Source organism: Heterodontus francisci, chromosome 19 (genome assembly GCF_036365525.1).
Source record: "Heterodontus francisci isolate sHetFra1 chromosome 19, sHetFra1.hap1, whole genome shotgun sequence".
NCBI classification, from domain to species: Eukaryota; Metazoa; Chordata; class Chondrichthyes; order Heterodontiformes; family Heterodontidae; genus Heterodontus; species Heterodontus francisci.
In genome coordinates, this window is record NC_090389.1 from 49,303,239 (window position 1) to 49,328,690 (window position 25,452).

The following is a 25,452-nucleotide window of genomic DNA, read 5'->3' on the forward strand; positions in this document are numbered from 1 at the left end:
TCAGCAGGTCAGACAGCATCTGTGGAGACAGAACTTGGTCACAGACCTGAAAGTTAACTCTGCTTCTCTCTCCACAGATGCTGCCTGACCTGCTAAGTTTCGCCAGCAATTTCTGCTTTGCTGCCAGATTGACAGCAGCCCCACTCTTCAACAGTGAGGTAAGTATTTCTTTGGCAGCTATCAGGAAACAGGTGCTGGGGTGCTTCAAATACATAGCTGACAAAAGGTCCCTCACTGCGCCGGATGTCCCGCCTCTCCCCATGCAATATGGGGGTGGGGGGCGTCACATCGCATTGATGCTAATGAGCCCCGTGCATAATATCGCGGGGGCTCTGTGGTGAGCACTGAGTGTGGGCACACCACCGAGTTCAAAATGTGCTGCCGCGAAGTGTGGCGCACTAATAAAATCCAGCCCAATGTGGGGTCATGACCCCCATTTGACCTTACATTGGGGTCCCAACACAAAACCCTAAATCCTGCCCAGGGACTCTCCAAAATTAATCTAAGGAAAATAACAGTAATGAAGAAAATAATGGCACTGAAGAGTGACAAATCCCCAGGACCAACTGGTTTCCATCCCAGGGTTTGAAAGGAAATAGTTAAGAACTTTGCAGGTGCCCTAACTATAATCTTCCAAAGTTTCTTGATTCAGGAACCATTCCTTTAGATTGGAAAATTGTGCATGTCACGCTATTATTTAAGAAAGGTGAGAAAAGGAAACCAGAGAATTCTGACCAGTTAGCCTAACATCTGTTGTTGTGAAATTGCTGGAGTCTCTAATTAAAGATAGGGTGTCTGAACACCTTGAAAATTTTCAGCTGATCAGAGAGAACCAGCATGGATTTGTAAAGGGTAGGTCATGCCTCATGAACCTGATTTAATTTTTTGAAGAGGTGACGAAAGTAGTGGACAGGGAATGTCTATGGATGTTATTTATATGGACTTCAAAAAGCTATTTGATAAAATCCCTTATAAGAGACTGTTAGCTTAAGTTGAAGTTCATGGAATTGAAGGCAAATTATTGACCTGGGGTCAATTTGCCAATTAGTAAATTGGCTGAGTGATAGGAAACAGAGAGTAGGGATAATGGATGGAGGCTGTAATTGGCAGGATGTGACTAAAGGATCTGTGTTGGGACCACAACTACTGTATTTATTAACAATAAGATGATGGATTAGAAAACTACATATCCAAATTTGCTGATGACACAAAGATAGGCAGCATTGTACGCAGTGTAGATGGAAACATAAAATTACAAAGAGATATTGGTAGATTAAGTGAATGGGCAAAACTGTGGCAAATGGATTTCAATGTCGGCAAATATGAGGTCACCCACTTTGGACCTAAAAAGAACAGAACAGAGCACTTTCTAAATGGTGAAAAGCAAGAAACAGTTGAGGTCCAAAAAGACTTGGGGGTCCGGGTACATAGATTATTAAAATGTAATGAATAGGTACAGAAAATAATCAAAAAGGTTAATAGAATGCTGGCCTTTATATCTAGTGGACTAGAATACAAGGGGGTTGAAGTCATGCTTCACCTATATAAAGCCCTGGTTAGACCACACCTGGAGCATTGTAAGCAGTTCTGGACACCACACCTTAGGAAAATATATTGGCTTTGGAGCGAGTGCAGTGTAGATTTACCAGAATGATACCCGGAATCCAAGTGTTAAATTACCAGGAGCGATTACACAAACTAGGGTTGTAAGGTTGTATTCTCTGGAATTTAGAAGATTAAGGGGTGATTTAATCAAAGTTTTCAAGACATTAAGAGAAACAGATAGGGTAGATAGAGAGAAACTATTTTTGCTGATTGGGGAGTCTAGGACTAGGAGGCATAGTCTAAGAAGTGGAGCCAGACATGTCAGGAGTGAAATTAGGAAACACTTCAACACACAAAGGGTGGTAGAAGTTTGGAACTGTCTTCAACAAATGGCAACTTATGTTAGATCAATTGTGAATTTTAAATCTGAGACTGATATATTTTTGTTATCCAAAGGTATTAAGGGATATGAACAAAGGCAGGTTATGGAGTTAGGTCACAGATCAGCAACGATCTCATTGAATGGTGGAACATGCACAATGGGTTAAATGGCTTACTGCTGTTCCTAAGTTACTATAGATGCACTGAATGATGGACTGCATGACTTAGAGATCATCTGGAGTGGCCAATCATATTGCAAAATATACAGGGCAGCATCTCAAATGGACTGAAGGATATTTGGTTAATTGTCTCACAGGGATGTGAGGTTCTTTGATCATCAGTAACCTGAACTGCCCTCCTAATACTGGTGCAGAAGTTGGAGTGCACACCTCAGGGATGTGTCACCTTATGGCAGCAACACAAAGGAACACTTCATCAACTCCCTGTGGAAACCTTTATCCCATAGGACCAGGCTGCCAGGAAGCCGATGACAAGGAGACAACCTGTTCCCTGACAAAGAGCTAACTTGTCCCCTGACAAAGAGCCAAGCTGTCCCCTGACAGAGTTAACCTGTCCCCTGAAAAAGAGCCAGCCTGTCTCCTGTCCATCTCAGGACTTGGGAGACCCTGCAAGAAAAGCCACTTCCATCCCAAGAGGTTGTAATATCTTGCAGCAGCTCAGGCCTTCAGGTGACATGTGGATATGAATAGGGCACAGAAAAGGTTGTATGGTAACAGGAGGAGTGCATGATGACAGAAAAATAATGTTTTGTAAATAGTTGTCATAAATCACTGGAATATTTGATATAAAGACTGTTGGGTATTTGGTTTGCTTGTATGATAATGGGGAACAGGTAATATGCTCATGTTGAGGCTCAGGATTAAAATATGATGACTAACTGAGAGGAGTAAGGAATTTACTTAAATCATAGAGTGGTTGGTGAGAGGAGGAAGATCTTTGATGGGCTGAGGCTTCTAAATAATGTATTTTATTCATCTGTGAACGTGTGTTGAATGAATTTGTTGCTCAGAGGTCTAGCAGCCATTGCCACTGCACCTGTTTCATCTTCTTCATGGGCCAGGTCTACAGTATCAGCAGTGTCATCATCAGGCTCTTTGGCATCCTCTGGGATATCTGCCATCCATCCTTTCCTCATTGCACACAACATGCTGCCATCGTCCACAGATCATGATGGATGCAGGCTGCCAGGCATTCCCAGAGTTATCCCAACATTGAAGGCTTTCATTTAAGCATCCCAATGGCTCGCTCAATTCTGGTCTTCATCTTTATGCAAGCATCATTGTAGCACTCCTATGCAGCACTGGAGGTCCTAACAAGAAGCATCATTGCTCATGGGGATAGCAGGCATCCCTCATCACCAGGCAGTCATCCTGGCCCTTTGCTTCTGCTCTTTAAATAAACCTGTGAGGCTAGGCTGATGAAATATAAATGCATCATGACAGCTCGCAGCTTGTCATGAATTCATCAGCAAGAAAGCTATGCCTGTCATCACACATAAGCTGCACATTCAGCAAATGGAAACCGTATATAAATATGGGGGTTACAGTTAGGGTACACAATATCACATGGGTGAAATTAATAGGCCGGACAACCCTGAAGAGTCGAACAATTCTGAAAATATTATGGACCTCTCAGTCATCTGCGTGGGAACACAAGTGAATTGCATAAATTGAGCTGCACTGGAATCATGAGCATTGGTGACTTGCCTGATAGAGGAGTGCACAGCAAACTGGTTTAACTGCCGAACATTCCCTGTGGCTCCCTGGAATGATCTTGTGACATGAAATTTGACAAATGTGTTACTTTCTGTGCCACAGTGAGAGTCGTCTCTGCTATGGACTTTGGTGGCAAATCAGGTTGCATCAGCGAACAAAGCTCCTCTAAAACTTCACGACTGAGTGGAATCTCCTGAAACAGAGCTCCTGGAAAAATGCACATTCAAAGAATGCGATCCCTGTTCCCTCCTCCAACTGCTGTCACTCACCTCCCCGATCACCTCTAGTATCCCTGACCATCGCTATCTCTTGACCCATTCGTACCCTTCCAGACCCAAATGAACCCTTCTTTCCTGGTCACCCTTCCCCACTTCATCACTTACATGAGGTGTCACAGCTGCCTGATTTTCAATCCCATTTGGCCCACGAGCTGCCTATCGATGTCCACAGCTCACAGGTTCGATGGAAATGAGCCTCGAGGCCCAATATCAAATGCACCTCGGGCTTCACCATTCAGATATAGGGATTGTCCAAAAATAGGCAAGCCCAAATTTATTATTCATTAGTTGATGTTCCATAGTGTTTCTCACAAAAACTCCCATTTCTTACAACTGTCTTTGTCTTATAATCCTTATTCTTTCTGTTTTGCTCTCTGTTTTAGTTTGTTTTTCATTCTTTGTCCCTACCTGTATGGCTCACACAATTTCTTACTACTACCATTTATCTCAGTTTTTCTTATTTTCTCTCTCTCTCTTTCTTTTCCTGCATGTCTCTTCTTCACCATTTCTTTTCTCTTCTATATGTTTTCAATTTCCCTGTTGATGTTGTAAACCTTTTGTGACAAATGATCCCTACCTGTTCCAATAACATTTGTCAGTGGTTAATATTTGGATGATATATTTGACAGCCTAGTGACAGAGGTGAGTAATATGCCCACCAGCAGAAAAAATGAACTAGCTGGCAGCTTCACTAAAATTAATATAGAAATGCAGTCAGACAACTATAACTGCCTAAGGTTTATGGAGCATAAAGCTGCAAAATAGAATGTCTCCTCCAGTTACATTAGTGATTTTCAGTGGAAAACAAAAGATTTTTTTTACACATTTCTTATTGACAATATATTTGTATGATCTTTGTTATAATATAAAATGAAGTTTCTTTTGAACAGATAGGCTCTGTTTGAAATTGAAAGCAGGAAAAGACTATCTGGATACCACCTTTAGAGAAAGTGGTTTATTTGCATTCAAGGGGTGAACATTATTACGACCGACCACTCCAGTCAAAGCCCCCAATCAAAATATATGATTCTGATTGTGGTGGTACCAACGCACTGTTAATTCAATCCCGCCACTCCACAGATCGGCTAACATATCATTTAAAACTTTCCAAATTAAAGAAAGACCCAGCCAAATTGTATCATCTATTAACCCCCGAATTAAGCTAACCAAACCAGGTGTCTTTAAATCAACAAATTAACTCTTTAATTAGAAGAACTAAATTCTTAAACACTATGAAGATATAAACAACATTTAAAATAGAAAAAATTAGAGTCCTTGCAAATTTACAGTCCAATGTTGCTTGAAGTCCTCACAGAATGTTGCTTTCCTTCTCCAGCGAATTTGAACAATTAACGACTTGCAAAGACTTTCAACAGAATCAATCCAACTTTAGAGTTTTTTTGAGGGATAAAAGATTGTCACAGTCTAACTTCCCTTTCTTCAATTTAAATTACCATAGATCTCTGTTTTGGCTCTATGTTTTAGAATTTTGAGAGATAATAATTAAACAGACTAAAATCCTATTCCTTCAGTTTAAATGGTTGAGAGCTCTTTCTTCAGGTGACAACACCAGCTGTGTCTGTATGTCTCTATGTCTGTGTTGTGTTAGAACAAACTGTCTTCAACTAAAAGCCAGTTCAATACTGAATTGTAACAAATGTATCGCATGAGTCTCACTCCCAGTGGCTGTTTCTATGGTAATGAGAATGCACCCTTTGAATCGCAGTCTCCAAATGGCTGTGGCTAAGGCACTGAAAATGCACCTTCCTATAACTCCTGAGGCTTGCTGGTCCTTCACTGATCCCTTGCAAGCCTTAAAGGCAAACCGCATATTCCGAAAAAAAAACTACAGGACCATGACAACATAAGAGGGGAGAAATTGGCTTGTGTTGCGTCACTTCTAGAATACTATCCTGGGGGCAGGCAGCACTGCCGGCCGCTACCTGCATGAACCATGTATGTTCTTAAATGATTTACCTCTTGATCTGATTTATACTGCCCACTACAATGGACTTCTGCAGTAATTTATTACACAACTCTGTTACTTTCCAAGCAAGAAAGTTCTATTAGCCCTCTCTTTTTATTCCTAACTTTCTCATTTTTAACTTGTGTTTCCTGGATCCTTCTCGTAAATGCCAATTTGCTTGGATTAGCTTTGCCGATCCCTATTGATAATTCGGAAAACTTCACTGTGAAGACATTTCTTCATAGAGAACAAGTCAACTTTCTTTTACAATTTAGATTCGTGATACCCAGAATTATGCTGGCTGCTCACTTCTTACCTGCTCAGTGGAAATTACAAATGCTGAATTTGAAGACTATAAGCTGCAATTTAGCTGGAATTAGCCTCAATATCTAATTTTCACAGTATTGGAAAACTACTCCATAACACCCGCCATAATCATCAGCCATAGCCTTCCTCCCAAATGCCAGCAATTCCAAACTCTTGAATCTCCCCTTGCTGGTACTATTACCCTCTCTTTTCTCTCCCTTCCCACCCATCTCACCCTGTTTCATCTTTTAGTAGGTGCCCACCATTCCCCTCCTCTTCACCCTTCTCTCTCCTTCCTGTTGTGCCCCCTCCCTCTGTTCCTTCCTTCCCTCTTTCTCTCCATCTTCCATTCTCCCTTTCAACCCCTTTCTTCTCTCCTTCCTCCCTGTCTCCTTCCTCCCGTTTCTCCTTGCTCTCACCACTCTCTTCCCGCCTCTCTCCCTCAACCCTTTTCCTCCTCCCTTTTCTGTCTCATCTGCCACTTCTCTTTCCCTTCCCCTGCCTTGGCTCAATTATCTCCTATCCTCTAACTTTGCTTGACCTGAAAAATGCACTTGGTCTTGACTCCCCATGTGTAACACCAATGTAGATTGACTATTAATATAAAAAAAAGCTTTCGTTTTTGCTTATTACAATCAATCTGACCAAATTGCATAAGATTGGATACTTGACGTACATGCATGTTTCTATGCGATTCTCTCAGTTAGTAACACAACATAAGTATCCTTTAGATCAAGCACAGTGAACTCCATTCCAGTGTCATGTTTCTAACATATTCTTTTAATTAAGGGCGGCACAGTGGCGCAGTGGTTAGCACCGCAGCCTCACAGCTCCAGGGACCCGGGTTCGATTCCGGGTACTGCCTGTGTGGAGTTTGCAAGTTCTCCCTGTGTCTGCGTGGGTTTTCTCCGGGTGCTCCGGTTTCCTCCCACAAGCCAAAAGACTTGCAGGTTGATAGGTAAATTGGCCATTATAAATTGTCACTAGTATAGGTAGGTGGTAGGGAAATATAGGGACAGGTGGGGATGTTTGGTAGGAATATGGGATTAGTGTAGAATTAGTATGGATGGGTGGTTGATGTTTGGCGCGGACTCGGTGGGCCGAAGGGCCTGTTTCGGTGCTGTATCTCTAATCTAATCTAATATTCCACCTAAACCCATTAACTGTATGACAAGCTAATCCATTCTACAGTGACACAGCTCAGTTCTTTCGGGGTTGGAGAGTTAAGATTAGTACTGTTTCATGCTGAAGCATTTTATTCTCTGGTGATTACATTAAGATTCCCTTACCTCATCTGATTTGTTAGCTTCAATAGCCACCACTAATTAGCAATCTTCAATATTTATATTTAAACTAGATTAAAAGCTTGCTCTCCGTGGACGTTACTATCCCAGGCACATTACCAAAGAGTTTTCAAAAATGACAAAAAATGATAGAAAATAACCTCCACTAATAGTAATGTTTAATTGAAGTGGAAACATGTATAGAAAATTGACTTATTGGCAAACTATAGACTTTGATTTAACTCTGTAACATACCACCAATTTTATTTGATTGCTAGTATGGCAGATAACAACATTTTGAGATTGTAATATTTATTGCAAAAAATCTTTTAGCATGTCTGAGTCAAGGTTAGTCTGTTCCTATGCATTACTTTCTGTTGCTATGTGATTGTATAAGCAGAATACAGTGTTTTTTTCCTCCAATTTTTGTCCTGTCTTCAAGGCAATCACTCATACTAGGTGAGAGATCCATAGGGACAGGCATCCCTGTGCTACCTCCTTGGATATGGGGGTGTTGCCAGCGACTGAAGAATTGCAAATGTTACATCCCTGCTTAAAAAAGGGGAGAGGAAACCTAGCAACTACAAGCCAGTCAGAGACAATGGGCTGGAATTTGTTCCCAGCCCGATGTCGGGTTTCATGGCGGGGGGCGAGGGAGGGGGGGGGGGATGTGCGGTAGACGGAGAATTGGAGTGGCAGCGGACCGCCAGGGATCCTGAAGCTGGGATCGCAGGGCCCAATCTTCTCAGCAGCGTGGAAACTCCATGGCAGCCTCTCCGCCACTCTGCAGCGGGACCTAGTTTAAATATTGATATTACATGCTTGTATTAATTAAAATCTAATCTGCAGCGATCTTACTTTCAGTTTCTGATCTTCAGTGCTTGTGGCACTCACGCACCTTCTCTTTCCCATCCGGGGAAAACTGGCACCGCCGAGGTAAGGAAGGGGTCAACTCTGCACTTTGTGTATAGGAAAGGGGGAAGGGGCAACTCTGCACTTTGTGTATAGGGAAGGGGTGAAGGGAGCAACTCTGTACTTTGTTGAACTGTCTGCAGGGCTAGCAGCCTTTTAAAAATGACGCCAGCACCTGCTTCCGCATCGGTGATGCTGTGAACGGTGTCGCCAGTGCTGTCCCCACCATATGATTGGGGGGGGGGGGCGGCCGCCATGAATATGTAAAGTGGCCGCCCGCTGCAGAATCACACTGGCGTGCTGGCGCAAGTCCCGTGAGGGACGGCTGCCATTTTCTGCGCACACTACAAGATCCAGCTGAGTAATCCAGGACAAAATTAATTGGTATTTGGAACAGTATGAGAATAATTGAGAATAATAAATGAAACTCCGCACAAATTTGTTAAAGGCAAATTGTGTTTAACCTACCTGATTGAGTTCTTTGAAGAGAGCGGGTTGATGAGGATATTGCAATTGATGTTATGTATATGAGCTTTCAAAAGGTTTTGATAAAGTACCACATGATAGACTTGTTAACAGAATAAAACCCATGGGATTAAAGGGACAGTGGAAGAATAGAGACAAAATTAGCTAAGGGACAGAAAGCAGACAGTAGTGGTGAGCAGTTGTTTTTTTAAAGTGGAGCGGGATATACAGTGATGTTTCCCAGGGATTGGTATTAGGACCACTGCTGTTCTGATATAAATTAATGACCTGGACTTGGACGTACAGAGCATAATTTCAAAGTCTGCAGTGATATTAAATTTGGATATATAGTAAACAAGGAGGAAGGCGTTAATAGATTTCAACAGGACATAGACAGACTGGTGAAATGGGCAGACACATGGCAGATGAAATTTAATACAGAGAAGTGTATTAAACATTCTGTTAGGAAGAATGAGGAAAGGCTAAATGATCCAATTTTAAAGTGGAAACAGGAAGATGGTTGACAAGACTGTTAAAAAAAAATGGGATCCTTGGCTTTATTAATGGAGGAATAGCATCCAAAAGCAAGGACATTATGTTAACCTTTATATAACACCGGTTAGCCCTTAGCTGGAGTATTTTGTTCAGTTAGGGCACCACACTTTAGGATGGATGTCATGGCCTCTGACAGAGTTCAGAACAGATTTACTAAAATGGTACCAGGGATAAGGGACGAAAATAAAAGTAAAATACTGCAGATGCTGGATATCTGAAATAATAACAGGAAGTGCTGGAAATTCTCAGCAGTTCTGGCAGCATCTGTGGAGAGAGAAACAGAGTTAACATTTTGGTCTGATGAAAGGTCACAGACCTGAAATGTTAACTCTGTTACTCTCTCCACAGATGCTGCTAGACCTGCTGAGTATTTCCAGCACTTTCTGTTTTTATTCCAGGAATGGGGGATAAGTTATATTGAGAGATTGGAGAAATTGGAGTTGTTCACCTTACAGCAGAGAAGATTAAGAGTAGATTTTCTAGAGGTGTTCACATTCATGCATAGTTCAGATAGAGTAAATGAGGAGTAACTATCTTTAGTGGCAGAAGAGTCACTAACCAGAGGGCACAGACATAAGGTGATTGGCAAAAGTCCCAGAAGTGACGTGAGGAAACAATTTTTTTGACAGCAAGTTGTTGTGATCTGGAATGCACTGCCTGAAAGGGTGATGGAAACTGATTCAGGGCTGGATTTTACAGGCCCCACCCCAGATGTCGGGAGTCATGGCGGGGGGGTGGGGGTGGGGCAGAAAATGTCTCCAGGAGAGGCCCGCCACGGACTTCGACGCCGGGAAGGCCCGGTCCGATACTGCCGGTGGCGGCGAGGCCTTGTGGCGGCCCCCCTGCTGTTCAGCGATGGGAGGCCAATCTAAATATTTAAATTCATTAAAATAAATGAATTAAATATTTACCCACTGCCACTGTCCATCCAGCTCCGATGTTGTAGCTGGTGGCCAACACTCCTGCACCTTCGGATCTCTGTTCGGAGATGTGATGCAGGACACTGGTGGGGAGGGGGGAGCAAGTAAGTATATCAGTGCGGGAGGGGGAGTGGGATCAAACTAATATGATTGGTGGAGGGGATGGTGGGAAGGGTTAAAAATAAAGGTTTGTGAACTTTGGAGGGGGAAGGTCAGGTACACAGATAAGTATTTTTGGGGGAGAGGGCACGGAATGATGTGTATGTTAATTGGGGGGATGGGAGAGGGGCTAGAAACATTCATTTAATTTTTTTAATAAAGTTTAATCGGATTTTTCTTTAAATATTTAAATTGTCATCCGGGGCTCGAAGCCTTTTAAAAATAGTGTCAGCGCCTGCGCAGTGGCGCTGTGCGCCACTTCCGGAGATAGAATGCCCTCCATGTCATTGGGGGTGGGGGGGGCAGTCCCTCCCGGCTATTTAAATGAGCTGCCGCATTTAATATCGCGGCGAGTGGTGCGCATAGTTTACGGCCACTGCCAAGCTCGGCGGCGGCAATGTAAAATTCAGCCCTCAATAGTAATGTTCAAAATAGAATTGGATAAATACATGAAGGGAATAAAGTTAGAGGGCCATGGAGAAAGAGCAGGGGAGTGGGATTAATTGGACAGCTCTAGCAAAGAGTCAGCACGATGGCTGTATGTGCTCTATCTTTGCATGACTGTAAGTACCATTCTTCATTTGGGAAGCTCGACAGTGAGCACTGGCAGCGTATTCACCAACAAAGGGAATTAAGCCTCAACCTGTTCCCTGTCTCATACAATGTACAACAGCACACACCCTAAAGTAGGGGCCAATGGATACCCTTATTATATCCAAAAGCCAGTGAGGCCAATTGTGTGGGCACTCCACTGACTCCTCTGAGATCAGCTATAGGCAGGAATTGAACTTGGGACATTCTTGGCTCAATCCTAGATTGGATGAATTATTCCACTTGCTTATCGAGATAAATGCAGACGAACTGTTTATCGGCTGTAATGTTAAATATGTGTTGAGTCACTAAGGGAAACACAGCATTGTCGTATTTTGTTTCAGAACATGTTTATCGTGTGGATACAACTGCAAACTATTTTAGTAAGAACTTGTCTCCTAATTTTATATAAACCTCTTTGTCACCTTTAGACAGCAACTAATTTTCCTAAACTAGGGGATCAACACGAGGGGATGAGGCAAAAGAGATAGAGATGGATCAAAATTAAATCAAAGACAGTGACAATGGTTAACAGATCTTGAGGAAAAGACTGTTCAACCTCACAATTAAACAATAGGGGGTTGATCTTAACCCTACTTATTCGGCAGAAACCTGGTAGTTAGGCAGTTAAAAATTAATCAGGTGATTTACACCCTCCTGGATCAAGCAATCTTCAATTATAACCTGTTCTTATGAGAAGGTGGAAAAGGCACCTGGCTGAGTCCTGCATGGTTCTTTAAGTAAGCAGATCGGGGTCCGATAACGTGATCGTGCTCCGACTGCGATTTTAAATTTTGACCTGAGTCGGGAAGCCTCTATGGCTTTCCTGCAAGGTAAAGTCAGATGATGAGCATTGGAAGCAGAAGAGACCATCCGTAAGATTTTTACTTTGAGTTTAGAAAGTTGAGGGGTGAGCTAATTGAGATGTTTCAAATAAAAAAATTCAATAGAATAGATACAGAGAAGCTATTTCCTCTGGTGGGGGAATCCAGAACAATTTTAAAGTTAGAGCTAGGTCATTCAGGAGTGAAATCAGGAAGCACTTTTTCACAGAAAGGGTACTGGAAATCTGGAATTTTTCCCCCGAAAGGATGCAAACGTTGGACCAACTGACATTTTCAAGACTGAGACCAGCAGTTTTATCCAAGGGATATGGATCAACAATAGGAAAACGGAGTTGAACTACAGATCAGTCATGATCTAATTAAATGATGGAACAGGTTTGCTGAATGGCCTGAATATTCCTGCATTCCTAATTCTCCAATAATATTATGGAAAAGTTCTACGCCTTAAATGTCTAATCCCATGAATCATAAAATAGAAAATGTTAGCAACAATTAAAACATGACAACCATCAGACCCCATTTTCTGTTGTTATGGTGTGAATAATCTTGCAACAATTTAACTTCTGCAAACTGTCTACAAAGATATTTTAGTAGGCAGTTAATGCTGAGTAATGTTAATATGCTTTTTAATGTGGTTGGTAAGTTTTATTAACGCTTCCAAACAATTTAATGCCTTTGCACAGCAGGAGAAAGGCAAAAAAACTATAAATTCACTAATTAGGAAGAATTTTGCAAAAATGTGAATAATTATAGGACAAGAGATGACAGGTGATTGAAATGAGTACTGCACTCCTTTACATTCTGCAATATTATCTTTTACATAATTATAACACTTACTGTAGTTTAAGGCAGCTGATGGGAAAAAGAATACCACTCAGAGTTACTGCTGACAGAAAGTGTAGGTTTGCTCTATGTAATTATTTTTAATGTCTGTCATATAATCAAATTATATGTTAATTCTGCACAATTTAGGTGACATAGTTTCAAAGAGAACAGTGCACCATTCTATGTCGAGTCGAATGTTAACTTTTTATATTTTATCATAAAATGTTCATTTGTGGATTTTGAATCTTCCGTCTGGCAGAAACAGGCGATAGTGCCCCCAGCAAACATTGGAAATACATAACTTGGCCTCGATCCCGCCATCACTGTGGCCGCGGTAATCCTCCCCCCAAGGCCGACTGCTGCGTGTGTGGAGAAAATCCTGCGTCAATCCATTTAAAATGCAAATTGAGGTCCAATAACATGCATAGGACCCTGACTGCCATTTTAGGAGAGTACCTTGGGTGGACCATATGCCACGCATGCTCTATCCACTATCAGCAGGTAGTCCAGCCGATGACAATCCCACAGCTAAATGTGTGCAATTTTGTGGGACCAGGAGAAACAGAAGTGCTCCTCCAGGTTCCATAAAAATACTGCGGTCCTTTGTGGCCCTCCCCCCCACCCCACTTCAGTCTTGTTCTCTGCTCCTTCCAGGACCTACCTGCAGATAGTGAGGTGCCAACCGCCCAACATTCTTGTGGCCCAAAACTAGCTGCCTCAGGATGCCCCTGCGGTGTTTGCAACTTGTTGGACCAATTCAAATGAGACCCAGGCCTTAAAATTGTCGCAGTCTCTTCACCGCTGGAATGGGTGTCTAGCCACTTGCACTGCTGGTCTGCTTCCCAAAAGACAAATTCTGCCCCAGGTTTCCAAATAGAAAGACAAAATAGCTGTGGATGACAAAGGCCATCTATCCTGTTTTAGTTCATCCACTAAAAATCACCTACAGATCCCCATTATAGTTCTTTACACAACTCCAGAATGTAAGTGCTTTTCTCATGCCCCATAACCAAAATTGGACAGGGTACTCGAGATGCAGTTAACTAATGTGCTACACAGATGCATGATACCCTCTGACTTGTACTCTACTTTTTTCCTGTATAGTTCGTAAGTCCCAGCCTACAAAACTCAATAGCAATTCAAATCAACGTGCAACTGAAAAACAATGGTAATACAGACCTATGATCAAGGCCACTGATTCAAGGTAGCTGAATACATTTATTTTTATTACAATAGATTTCAGAATATTTATTACTGCTTTTTAATCACATTCTGCAATGTCGTGCTTTTCTGTGAAAACTGAAATCCAATGACCTCACCTATGACATATGAAAAGTAGTTACAATGAGAGTGCAGTGGGATATGAACTTGATACGACTTAAGCTTCAGCGATAACCAATATTCCATCAGTTATATTATGGGGTGAAAAAAATCAGGCATATCAAATTTTGGTAGTGGTGGATTTAGACATTTTTGAAGAGAGATATAAGATCTGATGCTCTGGAGGCATGGTGCTCCAGGAAATTTTGATTTTTGACACTTTATGCTACATTTTCCATTACTTTGAAGTGTACTGTGATTTAGTATTTGAAGCCAAAATAACTTATTCTGAATTGGTTTATATATATAAAATCTTAAATTGAATATACTTGTTATACAGTTGACCATTGATCTTCACACATCAAAATGTTCAGTGAATGCAACACAGAAGCACTACATGTAAGCAGATGTCACAACTGAAGGAGGTGATAATGTAAATAATAATGAAAATGTAAATTGTAATAGTCTATAGGCTGATTACAAAATCATAACATTATTGAAACGGACATAAATGATTTAACATTTTTAATGCAAAAAACATTGATGCAAAGAACACAGAAGTTATTATTTCTTAGCACACCTCAATTGCAGGAAGATGTTTCAACGTAATTTAAATGAAGGAAAATATAATAACTATTCAATAAGTGATGGCACAAGACCCAATTAAATAAATTTTAAAATATTTTTACCAGTCTGCTCTTCCCCATTCAACTATGATTCCCCAGTTTACAAAGGCATTCTGTTGTGACCATGGAAACTTTCAATATGCACCAGCAATAATGTTACTTAATGTGGCAGGTAAGCAGAGACACAATCACATATAAAGAGCTGGGGTGGGGAAGACCAGCAGTTCTGGAACTTCATGCAATGTTGTTGCCTACCTCTGTCAGCACACATACACATAACATTAACCTTGCACTTTTTAAAAATTCTTTTATGGGATGTGAGCATCACTGGCAAGGCCAGCATTTATTGCCCATCCTAATTACCCTTGAGAAGGTGGTGATGAGCCACCTTCTTGAACAACTGCAATCCGTGTGGGGTAGGTACACCCACAGTGCTTTTAGGGAGGGAGTTCCAGGATTTTGACATAGTGACAGTGAAGGAATGGCGATATAGTTCCAAGTCAGGATAGTGTGTAACTTGGAGGGGAACGTGCAAGTGGTGGTGGTTCCATATGTTTGCAGCTCTTGTTCTTCTAGGTGGTAGAGGTCACAGGTTTGGAAGGTGCTGTTGTAGGGACTTTGGTGAGTTGCTGCAGTGCATCTTGTAGCTAGTACACACTGTTGCCATGGTGCAATGGTGGTGGAGAGAATGAATGTTTAAATTTGTGAATGGGGTGCTGATCAAGCAGGCTGCTTTGTCCTGGATGGTGTAGAGCTTCTCAAATATTGTTGGAGCTGCACTCATCCAGGCAAGTGGAGAGTATTCCATCACACTCCTAACTTGTGCCTTGTAGATGGAGGACAGGCTTTAGGGAGTCAGGAGGTGAGTTTCTCACTTCAGAATTCCTGGCTTCTGACATGCTCTTGGAGCCACAGCATTTATATGGCTGGTTCAGTTAAGTTTCTGGTTGATGGTATCCCCTAGGATGTTGATGGTTGGGGATTCAGTGATGGTAATGCCTTTGAATGATGGAGATGGTTAGATTCTCTCTTGTTGGAGATGGTCATTTTCTGTCACTTGTGTGGTGCAAATGTTACTTGCCACTTATCAGTCTAAGTTTGAATATTGTCCAGGCCTTGCTGCATGCTGGCACGGACTGCTTCAGTATCTGAGGAGTTTCAAGTTTTACTGAACAATGTGAAATTATCTGCAAACATCCCCACTTCTAACCTTATGTTGGAGTGAAGGTCACTGTTGAAGCAGCTGAAGATAGTTGGGATGAGGACACTACCCTAAGGAACTCCTGCAGCGATGTCCTGGAGCTGAGATGATTGGCCTCCAACGACCACAACTATCTTCCTTTGTGCTAGCGATGTCGCCAACCAATATTAGAGATTTCTCCCTGATTCTCATTTACTTCAATTTTGCTAGGGCTCCTTGATGCCATACTCAGTCAAATGCTGCCTTCATGTCAAGGGCAGTTGCTCTCACCTCACCTCAGGAATTCAGCTCTTCTGTCCATGTTTGGACTAAGGCCATAATGAAGACCGGAGCCGATTGGCCCTGGTGGAATCCAAAATGAGCATTAGTAAGCAGGTTATTGGTGAGTGAGCACCACTTGAAAGCACTGTTGGCGACACCTTCCAGCACTTTGCTGATGATTGAGAGTACACTGATGGGGCATTAATTGGCTGGATTGGATTTGTCCTGCTGTTTGTGGACTGGACATACCGGGGCAATTTTCCACACTGTTGGGTAGATGCCAGTGTTGTAGCTGTACTGAACAGCTTGGCTAGGGGTGCGGCTAGTACTGGAGCACAAGTCTTCCGTACTACAGCAGGGATATTGTCAGGGCCCATAGCCTTTGCCTTATCCAGTACCTTCAGCTGTTTCTTGCTATCACATAGAGTGAATTGAATTAGCTAAAGATTGGCATCTGTAATGCTGTGGAACCCAGGAGGAGGTCGAGATGGATCATCCGCTTGACACTTCTGGCTGAAGATAATTGCAAATGCTTCAGCCTTATCTTTTGCATCGGCATGGCTCCACCATTGTTGAGGATGGGGCTATTTATGGAGCCTCCTCCTCCGGTTAGTTGTTTAATTGCCCATCACCATACACAACTGGATGTGTCAGGACTGCAGAGCTTTGAACCAATCTGTTGGTTGTAGGATCACTTAGCTTTATGTATATCTATGGTACCCTGACTTACCCAGAAAAAAGTCTGTGTTTTGGTTTAAGTAAATGAGCTCGGCCCAGCTCTTACAGTGTACCTTCTACAGAATATTTTGTTTTTTTAACAGTTCAGAAGTTTTCTGTTCCTCAAATAATGAGAATTAAAATGAAAAGGGAAATTTTCCATTCTCAATCACAGATGATCCATGTACACTGGACATAGAGTGGTTGGAAAATCAGGCACAGAGTCCAAGTTCTAGAAATACACCCAGAGCGTGCTGCCCGGAATTTCCTAATTGGATAGTGCTGGGGCATCAGTAGGTTCATGCTACTGGAGTGGGTGAGCCTCACTGGAGCTTTGTAAAACATGTTAATGAGGCAGTAGATAATGATCTGCAGCACAGAAGCTGTTAAAACTATGATGTATGTTAGTATTGCAAGTGACAGGAAAGCAATGCCTTTAAAAAAAAACACAGGTTTAGATCTAACGACATTTCTTTCTTTTGGTGGCTTTTAGGCCAGTTCTCAGTTTGGGACTGATTTTGCTGTTTATTTGTCTACGCTATTCTAGGGGGCTGCCTTTAACTTGAATTAATAAAAAATTAAAACATACATTTTAGCAAATCAGAGGCAACTCCATAGAATAGTACATGCAGATAAATAATTGACAAAAATCAGTTGCAGACTGAGAACTGACCTAAAAGCCATTGATAGCTTCAGAAATACAGTAATGTGGTTCTTTGACCAAATCCATGCAAGGAAAACACTCAGAGTAATCCAGTTTCTCAGAGGGGTCCGAAATCAAGTGTTAGACACTCATCAGCATGAGCAAGGGGCCGAATTCCTGCACACCTGAAAATTTTGTGAGGCTAATGTGACATGGGACATTTTTCAGGCATCCTAGAACACAGGGATATCCCAATTTGACAAAATTAATGTGGGGTTCAACGTCTAGGATGGAAAGCAACAAAAGCGAAGGACAAATAAAAATGCAAATAATAGAGGTAAAACACAAAGCAGTCTCCAATGCGAAAGCAGTGGGGGAGACGGTGAAGAGAAACGATTACCTGAGGGAGTTGGTGGGGGACCTGTTCTATTTTCCTGGTAGCTCCTCATTAATATAGTGCAGATGACTTGTCAGCGTGAAACACGTTTCCCAAGGGCAATTTGCCGATTAAGAGGTGGGAAATCAGCTGCCCCCTTGCAGATTATGGGTCTGCATCAGCTTAAAGTGGAGGTGATTTTTTGTTGCTGTCAAAAAGGAAAGAGCCCTGTGCAGCTAGAGGAACATGACTGGGGAAAGAATGGTTCAGCAGGGCCTTGAGATTTCAGATTGAGGTCATCCAAACTTTGCTGGCCATGTCCTTACTTGCACAAAATCCCACTTAACGTTCGCCGTTGTGGTCGCTGACCTAGATTTTAAAATTCTCATCTTTGTTTTCAAATCCCTCTTGGTCCTTGACCCTCCCTATCTCTGCAATCTGCTCCAGCCCCACAACCCTTCAAGATATCTGCGTTTCTCTAATTCTGGCCTCTTGAAAAACCCTGATTTTAATTGCTCCACCACTGGTGAGGTTATAAATGATTACTTTTCATTGGTGTTCACTATGGAGAAGGACGATGCAGGTGTAGAGATCAGGGAGGGGGATTGTGATTTACTTGAACATATTAGCATTGAAAGGGAGGAAATATTAGCTGTTTTAGCGGGCTTAAAAGTGGATAAATCCTCAGGCCCAGATGAGATATAACCCAGGCTGTTATGTGAGGCAAGGGAGGAGATTGCAGGGGCTTTGACACAAATTTTCAATTCCTCTCTGGACACAGGAGAGGTACCAGAGGACTGGAAGACAGCGAATGTGGTACCATTATTCAAGAAGGGTAGTAGGGATAAACCAGGTAATTACAGGCCGGTGAGTCTAACATCAGTGGTTGGGAAAATATTGGAAAAAATTATGAGGGACAAGATTAATCTCCACTTGGAGAGGCAGGGATTAATCAGGGATTGTCAGCATGGCTTTGTTAGGGGGTGATCGTGTCAAACTAACTTGATTGAATTTTTTGAGGAGGTGACTAGATGTGTCGATGAGGGTAAAGCAGTAGATGGATTTCAGTAAGGCTTTTGATAAGGTCCCACATGGGAGATTGGTTAAGAAGGTAAGAGCCCATGGGATCCAGGACAATTCGGCAAGTTGGATCCAAAATTGGCTTAGTGGCAGGAGCCAGAGGGTAATGGTCAAGGGCTGTTTTTGCGATTGGAAGCCTGTGACCAGTGGTGTACCACAGGGATCGATGCTGGGACCCTTGCTGTTTGTAGTGTACATTAATGATTTAGACGTGAATATAGGAGGTATGATCAGTAAGTTCGCAGATGACATGAAAATTGGTGGTGTTGTAAATAGTGAGGAGGAAATCCTTAGATTACAGGGAGATATAGATGGGCTGGTAAGATGGGCAGAGCAGTGGCAAATTGAATTTAATCCTGAAAAGTGTGAGGTAATGCATTTTGGGAGGACTAACAAGGCAAGGGAATACACAATGGATGGTAGGACCCTAGGAAGTACAGAAAGTCAGAAGGACCTTGGTGTACTTGTCCATAGATCACTGAAGGCAGCAGCACAGGTAGATAAGGTGGATAGGAAGGCATATGGGATACTTGCCTTTATTAGCCGAGGCATAGAATATAAGAGCAGGGAGGTTATGATGGAGCTATATAAAATGCTAGTTAGGCCACAGCTGGAGTACTGTGTACAGTTCTGGTCACCACACCTTAGGAAGGATGTGATTGCATTGGAAAGGGTGCAGAGAAGATTCACCAGGATGTTGCCTAGGCTGGAGCATTTCAGCTATGAAGAGAGACTGAAAAGGCTAGGGTTTTTTTCCTTGGAGCAGAAAAGACTGAGGGGGGACATGATTGAGGTGTACAAGATTATGAAGGGCATTGATAGGTTAGATGGGAAGAAACTTTTTCTCTTAGCCAAGGGGTCAAGAACCAGGGGGCATAGATTTAGGGTAAGGGGCAGGAGGTTTCCGGGGGATTTGAGGAAGCATTTTTTCACCCAGAGGGTGGTTGGAATCTGGAACGCACTGCCTGAAGAGGGTGGTGGAGGCAGGAACCCTCATTACATTTAAGCAGTATTTAGATGAGCACTTGAAACGCCATAGCATACAAGGTGACGGGCCAAGTGCAGGAATATGGGATTAGAATAGTTGGGTACTGTATGGCCGGCACAGACACGATGGGCCGAAGGGCTGTTTCTGTGCTGTATAACTCTATGACTCTATGGTGGCTATACCTTTAGCTGCCTAGGCCGTAAGCTCTGGAATTCTCTCCTTAAAGCTCTCTGCCTCTCTATCTCTCTTTCCTCCTGTAAGCAGCTTCTTAAAACCTATCTCTATGATCAAACTTTTGGCCATCTTCTCTAATAATGCCTTATGTGACTCAGTGTCAAATTTTACTTTATAATGCTCATGTGAAGTGCATTGGACATTTTATGATTATAAAGGCGCTATATAAGTATGTTGTTGTTGTTGATGATAGAGATTCTGATGGACCAGGTTCATGAGTGAACAGAAGTCCTCTTCTCCTTGGATGGTTGGCGAGTGTGGTGAAGAGGCGTGGTGAGAGGCGGCACTGTATGTGAATGTGTGTTGCATTTACAGGAGAAACGGGCTACAGTACAGAAAGAAATTTAATGATCTCACCATGAATACCAAGATAAGACTCATCTTCCCATTTTCTTTCTGCATAGCCTGGCAGGAGCCAACTTTGCCACTGCACAATCAACTACTTCCTTCTCTGCTTTCCATGGCTATTGATAAAACAGCAGGGAAGGCTTCTGTGTTCCACCTTGCTTCTTTCCCACACATCCACGAAAGCTGGATCAAACTGTCCATCAGATACAATTGGATCTTCTCAGGTCTGAGCTCCGAAAGGTTGCCATCCATGAGCATCACTTAAGTCCTTGATTGAACGAGCTGAAGCTTCCCTCCTCCCATATTGCAGCCACAGAGGGAAAACCTCATAGAAGTGCCAGAGTAGGTAAAAGAACTCTTCAGTCAGACACTCAGGGCTCATACCAGAGCAACAAATTATGTATAGACCTTGCTGTAAATCATCAAAACCATAATGCTATTTGAAACCAACAATGTTGCTTGAGTGGCTGATAATCTTACAACGTGAGGTGACATTGATCAATTTTGGTATTTGGGTAGATACTGTTGTTTGTAGGGTAGAAGGACTATATTAAATTGTGCATAACTATTAAAGCAGGATCACACAGATTGTTCAGCTGAAGTACATTTCAACTAGCTGCTGCGAAACAACTGTTGCTGGAGGTAACCTTTGAACCACTTTCACTGCTTCTTCATCTTCCATGTCATTAGTTTTCTCTCCCTCATCATGCTGAAGCCCCTCAAATGGTGGCTCCATGTGTTGTTTTCTCTGACAGCAAGGTTATCACTATAAAGTGCACAATGATCATATGGGATACTCTATGTGGCTTGTATGAACCTCTGTGTTGTCAGGCTGCTTGCCCAATATCCAGTCATGGATAAACTGCAGTTAAACATTGGGAAAACTGAAGCTATCATCTTCAGTTCACACCATTGATTCCATCCTCCTCCTTGGCCACTATCTCAATCTCAGTATTCTATTCAAGCACAAGCTGAGTTTCCAACCCCAGGTCCTCTCCATCTCAAATATTGGCAACTTCCATGTCTGTAGCATCACTAGCCTCTACCCCTGCCTTAGCCTATTATCTCCTGCTGAAACCCTTATCCATGCTTTTGTTACCTCTGGATTAGAATATTCCAATGCTCTCGTAGCTGGTCTCCCATTCTACACCCTCTGGAAACCAAAAAATACAAAAGATGATGGACAGGGTAAGACCAGCCTGTCCCATACATCCTTGATACTTTCAGCGTCATGATTTATAACATCTACCACCTACCAGCAGCCATGTGATCTCCTAAGAATGCAAAAAAAGCGATTAACAAAAAACAAGCCCAATTTGGGAGGAAAACATCTGGAAACTTCCTCTCCAATCTCCTTAGGCAATCAAAACTAGTTCAGAAGAACATATTGACCATGATTTACATTGTTTATCATTCTGCCTACCTTTTGTATGCTATGATCTCTGCTGCAGCCAGAAATTGGTCCAGCTCTCTTTGAAGTTGTGCAGTGAATCTGCACTCAATGCACAAGCCAAAAGCTTGTTCCATTGGTTCACTATCCTTCAGCTCATTCAAAACTCTGCTGTTCATATCCTATCCTGCAGTAGTTTCCTATATCGGCTTCTGGTACTCAAAGCCTCAAATGTAAAATACTCTTCCTCATGTTTAAATCCCTTCATTATTTTGTTCCTCCATATCTCTGTAGCCTCCTCCAGTTCTACAACAAAAGCCCCCCACCCCCACCCCCACCAAAATTCCTCCCACAAAATGGCGTTAAGTGGTTAAGGTCAGGAAGTCACATTGATGCCACACAACCACAAATTGCACGTATTCATAAGGCTCCCACCAGCTGTCAATGAAAAATCTGGCCAGCAGGAATTCTCCCCCAGGAGAACCAAGCAAGCTCTGCAGCAGTGTGCACTGGACAGGTCAAAGTGACACTTCATTTTCGACTTCCACCCAGCAAGTTTTTGAGTGGAAATTGGGTAGTAAGATGACAAAAATTGCCCCAAAAACCTTTCATAGGACCCTCTGAATGAAATACAGAGCACAAGTAAACTAGAATAATAAAATATATTTAAAATGATATTGCACAGTGATATTTTAAATATATTCTCAAATGGCCATGGAATTAACTTTCATCTTAAGAAATTGGGAATGTAGATGACTGGTGTCCCTTAATTATTTGGTTCTCCACACAGTCTCAGTGATTTCTAAAATATTGAAATAGGCTGTATAGACTCAACACAAGGCTAGAAAAAAGAGAGACATTTTTAACAGCAAAGAAATATACTACTTACAATCAGAGGGCCCCTGTTGTTTTCACGGTATTTATTCTGAAAGAAGATATAAACAACTGTAGCTGCCAGCGAGTAGAGGAATGCAAAGACAGCAATGGTGACAAAGAACTCAGCGGATGAAGAGTAGTCGCCTATCAGAAACAGCCTCTCCTGTTTTTTTTCTTCACAAGTGGGTGCATCAAAGTACACTTGGTGTAACCTGGAAGTGCATATAATAAAGTATCAGCATTAGGTGCAGCATCATTGTGTTTCTGAATCTTTTCCTGAAGGTATTTTTTAGTTACTCTATAAAGTCTTCAAGCTACGTATTTGTTTCACAGTACACATAACTCATTCGGGGCATTATTTTAGTTAGAATACTTTTTCTCTGAAGTACATCACTGTGTCAGTCTGTCCGTTGGATGTGGGGAAGGATTTACAGCAAACAGGTGTATTTTACACAAAACAACAAAGCAACTATAGGCCGAATTTAACGTCCCTCCCTCACTGGGAGTGGGCTAGGAGACGGGTGGGCCGTAAAATCAAGTGGGAGGCTGGGGGTGTCATTCCCGTCGCCAACCCACCCCCGCTGCTATTTTACCAGTGGCAGTGGAGGTGGAAAACAGCCCACCCGCCCCAGGCCAACTGAGACCCTTAAGTGGCCAATTAATTGCCACTTAAGGGCCTGTTCTCACCATTGCTGGTACTTTCCCAGCAGTGGACAAGCACCTCAGCACCTGAGGAAGCTGCCTAGTAATACCTGGCGGCCTTCTTGCTGGCTGGTGAGGGGGGTGCCTCCTGATCGGGCACCCTGGGCCCCATGGAGGGCCTCCCAACAAATTGGCCACCTCCCCTAAAACAAAGCCTTCATCCTAGACTTCAACCACTCCTTCCCCTACACCTCATTGGGGCCGAGAGAATTGTCCCCGATGAGGCTCGACCCCCATTTACCTTTTTGGAGGCCGGCATCCATCATCCCCTTCTTACTGTGTGCAGTCGCAGCAGTGCGCACTGCTCCCAGTGGCACTGCTGGGACTGAAGAGCTGAAGGCCCTCTGATTGGCTGGCAGCTCTTGGAGGCGGGGCATTCTGCCTCAGAGGGGCAGAAGGCCCGGCTGAAACCAATTAAGAGCTTGGGTCAAGCAAAACAGCAGCATGGCTTCAAGGCCTGGCAGAGCCAGTCTCTCAACTGACTTTTCAGCTGGTAGGTGGGGCCACTGCCTCACCGTTAAATTCCGGCCATAGTCTATTTACAGAATCTATTTAAGAAGTCTCTATGCATTGCAGCAAACAGAACTCATGCATGATTAAAACTGCAGCAACTTCTCCTGACAAAAGTGCGGTGCTTTCTTCAGCAAAATGGAGCGAATAGAGGATACTTATATTTAAATCAAGAGTGTAAAATCAATTCCTGTCACTTAGAGCAGTGCAGTCTCCAAGTGTGATTGACTGGGGAATTACTCAAACATCTCCGTTCTGATTGGGAATGGTGGTGTCACAAATCAGCTACTTTTCTCAGGCGCCTTTATTTCCATAGTACTCAAGTGCTAATAGTTGATGACTGTAAGATTGCACTTTTAAGCTTGGTTCTAAATTTAAAAGCATGAATAAAATTCCAAACAACTCATCTGTTGTCTCTTATAGGGAGGATAGAGTTAGGGTTTGTATGAACCTGAGACCGTAGAATTTTTGAGAGACTAAATCAGAAATTACTTGGACGTGATAAATGGTTTTGATTTCTCCTACACAGAAGAAAACTGCCCCTGTAAGGACCCTGGGCCATGGAGGGAAGTTGTCATGAGTGACTTTATTGAAGGTACAAGGCATAATTCATTGGATGTGTATCTATGAAGGACATCACTGCTGTGAGAGATTTAGTTTAGGCAAGAAGCTGGTTCCTAAGAACTGCCTGGTATTGAGTTCTCTTTCTTTGAAGGTGAGGTGTTACATGTAAAACTAAATTTGCTATGCTTTTGTGTCATTTTGTTAGTGTTTTCAGTAGAATAGTTATTTTATTTTTATTTAGAGATACAGCACTGAAACAGGCCCTTCGGCCCACCGAGTCTGTGCCGACCATTAACCACCCATTTATACTAATCCTACACTAATCCCATATTCCTACCACATCCCCACCTGTCCCTTTATTTCCCTACCACCTACCTATATTAGGAGCAATTTATAATGGCCAATTTACCTACCAACCTGCAAGTCTTTTTTGGCTGTGGGAGGAAACCAGAGCACCCGGAGAAAACCCACGCAGACACAGGGAAAACTTGCAAATTCCTCACAGGCAGTACCCAGAATTGAACCCAGGTCGCTGGAGCTGTGAGGTTGCGGTGCTAACCACTGCGCCACTGTGCCGCCCAGTTATAGCTATTAGCTAAATACTGGAGATTAGGAAATCCGGGTTTGAGGAGAGACAAAACACTCTTAGGTTGATGGCATAAAGTTCTGACCTGAAGTAGGGACAAAATGAAAATACCTTGAAAATTAACTGGAATATTGTGGCATCAGTTGAATCAACAATGAGACCGATTAAAATAGAAAGAATGGGAGGTTATCTATATACTTTTACGACATTTATTTAAAAATATTTATTTTGTTACAAAATCTTTGTAATATGACTGTATAACT

General features: G+C 42.5%; 1 protein-coding gene across 1 annotated transcript in view; it reads right to left on the reverse strand.

Annotated features, from left to right (window-relative positions):
• synpra (synaptoporin a) overlaps window positions 1–25,452 on the reverse strand; it is a 137,484-nt gene that overhangs the window by 43,222 nt on the left and 68,810 nt on the right. The window contains exon 4 of the mRNA XM_068052267.1: window positions 22,841–23,039. Within this exon, the coding sequence (XP_067908368.1) occupies window positions 22,841–23,039 (199 nt within the window). The remainder of the gene's footprint in view (window positions 1–22,840; window positions 23,040–25,452) is intronic.